The sequence below is a fragment of the Chiloscyllium plagiosum genome, unplaced genomic scaffold, assembly GCF_037043375.1.
Source record: "Chiloscyllium plagiosum isolate Xiang-an unplaced genomic scaffold, Cpla_swu_hap1 HiC_scaffold_37, whole genome shotgun sequence".
Taxonomy (NCBI): domain Eukaryota; kingdom Metazoa; phylum Chordata; class Chondrichthyes; order Orectolobiformes; family Hemiscylliidae; genus Chiloscyllium; species Chiloscyllium plagiosum.
In genome coordinates, this window is record NW_028270175.1 from 8,025,295 (window position 1) to 8,035,047 (window position 9,753).

The following is a 9,753-nucleotide window of genomic DNA, read 5'->3' on the forward strand; positions in this document are numbered from 1 at the left end:
AACCAGTTCAGAGATGTTATTGTTATTATACACCTCTGGAGCAGGTGTCACTTTAACCCAGGCCTCCTGGCTTAGAGGTAGGGACTCTCTCAAAAGAACCCTTCCTGCAAGCCCTTTGTGATATCAGCACTTACCTAATTCTGGCCTCTTGAGCATCTGATTTTAATCATGACTTCAGCTGTCTAGGCCCGAGGTTCCAAAATTCCCTCCCTCCTCCCTCTCCTACCCAGAGACACTTCCTCCTACAAAACCTATCACTTTGAACCAAGTTTTTGGTCATTTGCATTCATATCATCTTATGTGGCTTGGCATCATTTTTTCTTGTTTGAAAATGCTCCTCTGAAAAGCCATGGGACAGCTTATCAAATTAAAGGTGCTATATAAATGCGAGATAATGTTGTTGTCTAGAAGAGCAAATGAGAGGAGCCAAATAAAATCCCTGCAGTGTGGCAGCAGGCCATTTGGCTCATACTGGCCCTCCCACCCCATCCCTGTAACCCTGCATTTCCCATGGCTAATCCACCCAGCCTACACATCCCTGGACACTATGGGCAATTTAGCCTGGCCAATCCATCCTAACCTGTACATCTTTGGACTGTGGGAGGAAACTAGGCTAAACCCACACCAACACAGGGAGAATATCTGTGTGGAGTTTGCACAGTCACCCAAGGCTGGAATCGAACGTGGGTCCCCGAGGCTGCAAGGCAGCAGTGCTAACCACTGAGCCACCGTACTACACTAAATAGCAGCAGCTTGTACCCACACATTGTCAAATAAAACAATATCAAAACAAAGACCTTTAATTATTCACCCTGATGAGTTTGAACGGACTCAACATTGGGATGTTGTACAATTGCTGCAGTCCCCTGTAATGGAATTCAACACGTTCATTAAGACTCGGAAGCAGCACTTCCCAAATCTTTCCCACTGTGATCCCATTTCGAGGTCTGGAAATGTTTGTGACCATTCAATGAGGGACATGAGAGCAGGACGAGGTGGAGGCTGAGGCAGCAGGTTGAGGTGGAGGGTGAGGGAGCAGGATGAGGTGGAGGGTGAGGAAGCAGGATGAGGTGGAGGGTGAGGAAGCAGGATGAGGTGGAGGGTGAGGGAGCACATGAGGTGGAGGGTGAGGGAGCACATGAGGTGGAGGGTGAGGGAGCACATGAGATGGAGGGTGAGGAAGCAGGATGAGGTGGAGGGTGAGGGAGCAGGATGAGGTGGAGGGTGAGGGAGCAGGATGAGGTGGAGGGTGAGGGAGCAGGATGAGGTGGAGGGTGAGGAAGCACGATGAGGCAGAGAGCTGGTTAGAGTAGGATGGGGGAGTGCTGTTCTCTGTGAAAGCGAGAGTAAAATTGCTATAGTTCAGTCAAATCTTGCGTCCTGCCCACACCTTTTGGGAACCCTGTTTTAAAGCATGATTTGATGTTTGGAACACTCTTAAAGAGTGAAACAAGGTTATTGCTGCTTCAAGTTTAAAATAGAGGCAGAAGATGCTGAGAATGCACAGCAAGTCTGTGAAAAGCTGAACAAAGCAAGGGCGGGTTGAGATTTCTGGTAGATATCCTTCATTCCAGTATACTCTGAACAATGTACCAAATTGGCTGTTAAGTGCAGGAGCAAGAGCTCATGTCTTATTGGCATGTAGCACATGTTCCTGTTCAGGTTGTGTTAATAATTGGTCTCACTGACCCAATTCGTGAAGGTTATTATGAATGGGGTTGAGAATGTTCGATTGAATCCTGTCTATAAATGGGCAGTCACGGAAAAATCCTCCCATTCAAAAGCAGACATACCCCACACACCAAATAAAAACGAACAGCATTAAAAATAAAACTGTTATTCAATCTTTAATCTGTTGTGATCGTTGGCAGAAACAATTGTACAAATTCTTAGTTAGTGCATAGACAAATCCATAGAGAAACTCTGAAAATACTTAGAAGTACCCAAAGAAAAAAATACATTTTCACAGATAATCACGTCTCAATGCAAAACCTATGCTCAAAAACAGATCCACAAGAAGTTCCACATCATTTATAATATTTGTCTTTCATTGAGACAGTAAGTACAGTAGTTTTTTGCACAAAATCTCTGAACAGAAAACACAGTGCCCAGTCATCCTAAAGTTGTTTGTAGGCACCAAATGCAAGAAGGTAAAAACAATGATTGCAGATGCTGGAAACCAGATTTTGGATTAGTGGTGCTGGAAGAGCACAGCAGTTCAGGCAGCATCCGAGGAGCAGCAAAATCGACGTTTTGGGCAAAAGCCCTTCATCAGGAAGGGGTTTTGCCCGAAATGTCGATTTTGCTGCTCCTCGGATGCTGCCTGAACTGCTGTGCTCTTCCAGCACCACTAATCCAAAAACCAAATGCAAGAACTCATGACTGTACAATCAATCTTAATGGGAGCTGAGTGGATTTCTGTTATGTTATGATCACCTCTACGAGCATGATTTCCTACATTTTACCCTTTTAGAATGGCAGCTTCTTCAGGTTCTCTTCATCAAGAACGTCCTTCCGTCTCTGCAAGCACCATCAATAATGTTTGGCCGCTAGAAAATGTCGAGGCAATGCTGTTAGATTCTTCATAGTCAGCACTTCTGCACTTGGTTCTGATACATAGCAGTCTATCAACTGGAAATCACACTGTGAATGCAACATGTGCAAGAATCTACAACCACAACAGCTGCTCCTTGACACAGTTACATTCATACACAAATTCTCAGAGATACACCATTCTGCCGCTGGACCAAATCCTTAACAAAGATGTTACAGAGTTGATGGCGTTGCAAACTGAGTCCCTGCAAAACCCTATCCAATGGATTCTACCTCTACAATGGCAGTGGCAGTAAAGAACTATATCACCAGGGACAATCACAGACTAAAGTATGATCCCAACCTGACATTTTGGGAATGGATGTAGGGAGGAACCTGTCCTTCTGGGTACATTGGAAGATGAAGCTAACTTGTTGTTGGAACTGCAAGGGATGGTTCCATCACAGCACTGAAGGGCTCAGAACCTTCCCTGTCATACTCCACAGCTCAGGACTGTGTGCCCAGACTGTGCACCCAACTGTTGAAGGTCATCACGTACACACACGTTGGGTTAGCACACAACTGATGTGCAACAATGTGCACAAAAGCTGGAACCCTCAACTCCACCCACCCCCTCCCCCTGCCTCCTGTTGCTCCAACACATCACTCTTCCACACGTCTGCCAATTGAGAGAAGCCCACAGATGTCTGCATGGTAAATGAGCAGCACATTGCTCAACCCATCTACTGCCCACCTTAAAGCCCCATATGAAGCAACCTTCCTGAGCAGACCTTTCAGATCAAGCAGTGAGAAACATGGAAAGTCACTAACAAGTTCCTTCTGGAGAATGCCATTTGTTGAACAGCAGGCTTTGAGCGAGAGTGGTCCTATCTACACTGGTTCAGGGTATGCCCAGGCCCCTGCACTGCCAAGCTCCCCCCATTGGGACCTCAGTATATGCCTCTTACATACTTGTGGAGAGAGACCAATGACGCTGCACATGGAATCCCTACACTGCGGAAAGAGGCCATTTGGCCCATTGAGTCTGCATCAAGCCTCTGAAGAGCGTCCCACCAACATCCAACGCGCCCCCCACCCTTTGCCCATAATTCCACATTCCCCATGGCTAATCTAGCTAGCCTGCACACTATGGGCAATTTAACTTGGCCAATCCTGCACACCTCTGGACACTATGAGGCTATTAGTATAGCCAATCCGCTCTAACCTGCACATCTTTGGACTGTAGGAGGAAACCAGAGCACCCAGAGGAAACCCATACAGACACGGAGCGACTGTACAAACTCCACACGGACAGTAAACTGAGGACGGAATCAAACCCTGTGAGGCAGCAGTGCCAAGCACTGAGCCATTGTAAGTGTCAGAGGTAGCACCTGAAACTCAGCCTAGGGGGAGGAGGATATCGATTGACTCTGGAGGTTTGCATTTGCTCTTTTTTTATATAAAGAAGTCGGACCAGCTTTTCCTGGTTTTATCTTAAGCCAGGTCCCAGCTGATAAATTCAAGCAAAGTCACATTTCATTACAACATTAAGACAGGACAATAACAGCAGCATCAATGCAACAAGCAATCAATCATATGGTTAATCTTAAAAGTATCCAACCGAGATAATATTTTCACTAGTGTGTGGGAAAGGTCACTGAATTGCAGAGTGTTGAACAGGAAATGCACCATGTCTTATACACTGAGTGAATTAAAATCCTTTAACAATCCAGAGCTGCAAATTGCTTATTCAAACACTTATGAATGATAGTATTAACAAAGTGACGACGGGAATACGTTTCATGTTTAGTTTCCATGTCAGCTGTAGCTAAGTGTTAGCACTCACACCTCTGAATTAGGAGGTTGAAAGTTCAAAGTTCAGAGTACAGAATCCAGACTGACACTCAAGTTAAACCAACGCCTTGACTATTCCTCTACAGTAGGCTTCAAAGACTATGGCTCAATTTCCAGTGCCCCAGGCCAATGCTAAACCCCTGAACCATCATCCCAAAGCAGGTTATCTAAACATTGTCACATGATTGCTGTGACAGCTTGCTGTGCTATGTATCCCAGAATACATTTCTGCATTTTGGATGTCACCATTAGATGTCAAGCACATGAGGATGGCTTGAGACAGTGGAAGGCGTTATATGCATGAAATCTTTTAAAAACAGTCTCTGTGATGTTCTATAGCACTTCCCACACATTATTAAATGCTGCAGTGCAGTGTGTTATACAAGTAAATGTAGCAGTTAATTCAGGCCCCAAGAAACAAAAACCTGTTCAGTGAAACAATAGAATGTCAACCACGTGGGAATATATCAAACTTCACAATTCAGGGATCTTCAAAATCAGACACACCTTAAACTGAGGCAGAGCCACAAGTTAACTCAGTGCATTTTGTATGCTGTATGCACAATTGTTGAATATTCCAGGATGGAAGGCAACTGGGAACAACATAAGAACAAAAGACCTCGGATCATGAAGAAGAAAAGGTCAAAGCAAAGTCAATGACAACTTAATATGAACTAAAAACTATTACCGGATTGGCAACTTGTATTGATTCCCCCACTGGAGAAACATCTGTCTGGCAATGTTAGCTGGATTGTTCATACAACATAGCTAAGTGAAGTGATCTGTTGGTCTCCCACAATCACTCACAAACTGGTGGCTTCAGTGTCTCTTTAACATTCAGTGCAAAATTATAACGTACAGACAGCAAGTTTCATTCCACTGGTGTTTCAAGCCCTGTGTTAATCTTCAGCCTTGCCAGCGATAAACACATCCCACCAGTGAATCATCATTGTAAAAAGTTAAATACAAAGGCTGGCACACACACACATACACATACATATTTGGACATGTTGACCTCTCGCATTTGTTCCACCATTCAAGAAAATCATGGCCAGTCTGATTACCCTACATTCCCACCTAAACCTCCCCATATCACAACAAGGCTCAATGTTAATTGTATGTTGATTATGTTTAATCGTATGTATGCAGCTTATGGACATTAACACTTAAATCCCGTTAGACACAAACTGTTGGTGGTTTAGGAAGTGGATGCTCATAATGAGCTAGTCTGTAGATCAATGTAGAAGTGTGTGTGTAGATTAGCTCCAGTTCTATCCTTCAGTAAGTGTCTTTCTGGACTCTAACAATCTATCTCCAAGTTAGTCAGAATTACAGTCAGTGCTGGTGTCCAGCAAGTGTCTTTGCCAAAGGAAGGTGTCTTCCTTCCCTCTCATCCTAACATGTTCACTACTGAAATATTTTTCTGTGTTGAACACATAGTGCAACTGCTAAGGCCATGTAAATTAAGTTTGCACTTTTAGTGAGACTAGCAGAACCCCAGCGAAGGTTCTGTTACAAGCACCGCACTTAGAGGGAAAAAAAAAATTCCGAATAGTTCCTATAATTTGCAACATGTATTTGTACACCTTCTCTCCCTTCACTGTCCAGTCTCTGTGGTTAAATGCCCTGTCTTCTTTTTGAAAAAGATACCTGAGTAAAAAGACACATGGCTGACAGACAGGGAAAGGACACGCCTATCAATCTGGGTGACTGTGTGTGACCAACTGGTTTGTAAAAGATATTGTCATCTATTACAGGGCATAGTCACCAGAAAGCTGGACCATTTGAACAATTGTCTGTAACACGACCACTCAACATTTCAATCATTCATATGCACAGAAGTGTCACCATTTAATGAAACTTACAAAAGGTTGTGGATTATTTACCTGACGGTGGGAGAGCTGTTTGCTTTCATCAGCTAGATGTAGGGAAAACCCAGCAAGTCAGGCAGCATCCGAGGAGCAGGAAAATCAACATTTTGGGCAAAAGCCCTTCATCAGGCTCCTGCCTGAAACATCAATTTTCCTGCTGCTCGGATGCTGCCTGACCTGCTGTGTTTTTCCAGCACCATTCTAATCTTGACTCTAATCTCCAGCATCCTCACTTTCACTGAGATGTAGGGATCTAATTAAATGAATTACCTGTCTAGCTATAGAACACATCCAAGTTTCATCCAGTTGTGATCAACAGAATGAAATTAAAGCCCACTTGTGGCTCGGTGGTAGTGTCCCTACCTCTTAGCCAGAAGACCTGGGTTCAAGACCCACCTGCTCCTGACGTGCGTCTTAACAAGTTCATTAAAAATGTCCAGAATGACATTGGGTGGGTTCTATTGCACTGTAGAAATTAATTAAAATGCACCCAATGTATTTATTGCTTGCCACCATATCCTGAAAAGATTTCTCCAATTTGATAGCCACACCCAGAATTAACACCCCATACCAAGAACAAAAATAGCACTTCATTAACAGAGTAACTTCAGTAAATTTGCTACACCCAAAGTTTTGAATTGGGATCTGGAGGGCAGGCAGTGAAGATGCCAAACGTCATGGAACTTGATCAGCCAAAGAGTGCATCATGATCGATAAACCAAACGAGTTCACCGCCTGACGGCTGAACCATTGTAATGGGCCATTTCTCAGATTTCTCACCCTCCTTGCTCAAGCTCCCCACTATTGGATGCTTGCTTCTCCCTGTTATTAAAACAGCGATATGTTTGGCCTTGTTGATTGCCCTTAGAGATAGGGTCATCCGTTGGTGGGGCTTGACTGGACTTTCTGTAAACAGAACCAGGTTACGCTCGAGGGTTAGAGCCTGGCTGTTGGGAAACAGCGAGGCGGTGTGGCCATCAGCGCCCACCCCCAACAAAACAAAATCAAAACTCGTCCCATTGACCAACATTTCAATCTCATTGGCGTAGAGACCCGCGCCACGGTCGTCCTCAACACACAGCCTTTGGTTCATGTGGACAGGCATCGGGTGGATGTTGACGTAAGGGACCTTCAGATCCTTCAGCAGGTTGTCGTGCAAGCTCCTAAAGTTCGACTTGGGGTCATCGAGCGGGACGCACCGCTCGTCCACCATCCAAAAGTGGGTGCGTTTCCATGGGAACGTGTAGTGATGCGCGGCCAACCTCCTGAACAAGTCTTTGGGGCTCGAGCCGCCTGATACAGCGAGATGGAAGTTCCCACGTTCTCGCACGGCATCCTGGGCTGTCTGCTGCAGGTAGGAGGCCAGCTTTGCGATCAGGTCCTCTATGACCGCGGACACCAAGGTATTCCCTCGGAACGTCGATGCTATCGCCTTGTATTCACTCACCATTTGATGGCTGGGACTCTCTGAGATGATCGCCACAGGGTCAGACCTGGTGAACGAGACTGTCTTCCCCTCTACCTTGAAGTCCAATATATCTCCATTCCGGGCCCCTCCTGGATAAAGACGCGGGCTCACATTGGAAAACTCTTTCAATAAGGGAGTCCAGACTTTCCAAGATGCCAATAGGTCCTCAGTGTTGACAAAACAGTCCCTCTTGGCTTGGAAAATCTGAGGTATCAACACCGCATAAGCATCCTTCTGCATCACAGGGGTGTAGATATAATAGTCTGACAAGGGAATTCCAAACATCTGGACATCGGGAAATTCTGTCACCTGTTTCCAGCTCGATGTGTCCATCACTGGTTTGAACAGGTTTTTACTCACCAATATAGCGGGAAAATTCAAGTCTCCATGGCCGACGTAAAAGATTATCTGTCTCTGCCTGCACTGACTGAATTCAGCTTTCCTCGTTGACTCATTTTGGAGGCAGAAGGCTTTGGTTTTGAAGAGAATTCGAGTGTAACCAACTCTTTCATCCAGAGCTTTCCCAGCAGTCAGTATAAAAGGCACATTGTCCCACTGAGGGCTGTCCAGGAACATCGCTACACCTGAAACCGAGACAAAACATCGACAGCGTTAATAATATCCTAATGATGAGCAATGTCTGCGAAAATGAGTGAAATTATGCACTGAGCTGTTGATGCAAAACTTCAACCAGAAAGGAAGGCTTCAGCACATCACCATTCACGACCACACAATGTCTCAAAGCAGTTGACAGCCAATTAATTATTTTGACAATATAAGAAATACATCAGTCAACTGGCACACCACATGGAACAGACATGGGCGTAGGCCATTCGGTCTCTCCAGCCTGATATCCAATGGCATTATAATTGCTGAAGCCCCCACTATCAACATTGGCCCCTTACCATTGACCAGAAACTCAACTGAACTAGCCACATAAATACCAGGCTACAAGAGATTGGGAATCCTGCAGTGAGTAACTCACCTCCTGACTCCTCGAAGCCTGTCCACCATCTCCAAGGCACAAGTCAGGAGTGTGATGGAATACTTCCCAGTTGCCTGGATGGGTGCAGCTCCAACAACACTCAAGAAGCTCAACACCATCCAGGACAAAGCAGCCCCCACTTGACTGGCACCACATGCACTCATTTAACATTCATTTCTTCCACCACTGACACTAGGTAGCAGCATTCCTGATGAAGGGCTTATGCCCGAAACATCAATTCTCCTGCTCCTCAGATGCTGCCTGACCTGCTGTGCTTTTCTTTCTACAAGATGCACTGCAGGTGTTCACCTTAGACTGCACCTTCCAAATATCTACCATCCAGAAGGACAAGGGCAGAATATACAGAGTTACCTCAATTATCCGAATATCAGTTATCCGAATTCCGGACTATTCGGAAGAACTCAAGGTCCTGATAGAAACATTACCTCAAAGAAGTGTTTCAACACTGATCGCATCTTTTGTTTAAAGATTAAAAATGATTAAAAATGAACCCAGCTTATGGAAATAGCCAAGAACAGTCCTGGACATCAATGGGAGCCCAGGCACTGTCTCCAAATGACTGACCTCCCGCCCTCTCTCTCTCTCCCCACACTTTCTGTGGAGTTCTACACAGAGGTGTACCCTAAGCCCCCCTTCCCCAGATAATCTCTCCAACATCATCCTACACAGGGCTAAGGTGGAATTTGTCAAAAAGTTGCAGTAAAAAGTTGTGTATGTGTGGCTGCGCGTGTGTGTGTGTATGTCTGTGGATATCTGCATGTGTGGTGCTGTGTGTGTGCAGATATGTGTGTGTTGTGCTGTATGTATGTGTGTGTGTGGGGGGGGATGCTGTGTGTGTGTGTGTGTGTGGGGTGCGCTGTGTGTGTGGGTGTGGCACTGTGTGTGTGAGTGTGTGAATGTGTGAGAGTGTGTGTGGTGCTGTGTGTGTGTCTGTGTTGCGGTGTGTGTGTGTGAGTGTGTTGCGGTGTGTGTGAGTGTTTGTGTGTCTGTGTGTGTGTCTGTGTTGCAGTGTGTGTAAGTGT

The 9,753-nt window shown here is 45.3% G+C and overlaps 1 protein-coding gene across 2 annotated transcripts in view; it reads right to left on the bottom strand.

Annotated features, from left to right (window-relative positions):
- Window positions 1–2,310: 2,310 nt before the first annotated feature.
- The window catches only part of h6pd (hexose-6-phosphate dehydrogenase (glucose 1-dehydrogenase)), an 83,432-nt gene continuing 75,989 nt past the window's right edge, over window positions 2,311–9,753 (bottom strand). For both annotated transcript variants that reach the window (XM_043676173.2, XM_087980290.1), the window contains exon 5: window positions 2,311–8,309. In XM_043676173.2, coding sequence (XP_043532108.2) covers window positions 6,946–8,309 — 1,364 coding nt within the window. In that variant the 3' untranslated portion in view covers window positions 2,311–6,945. The remainder of the gene's footprint in view (window positions 8,310–9,753) is intronic.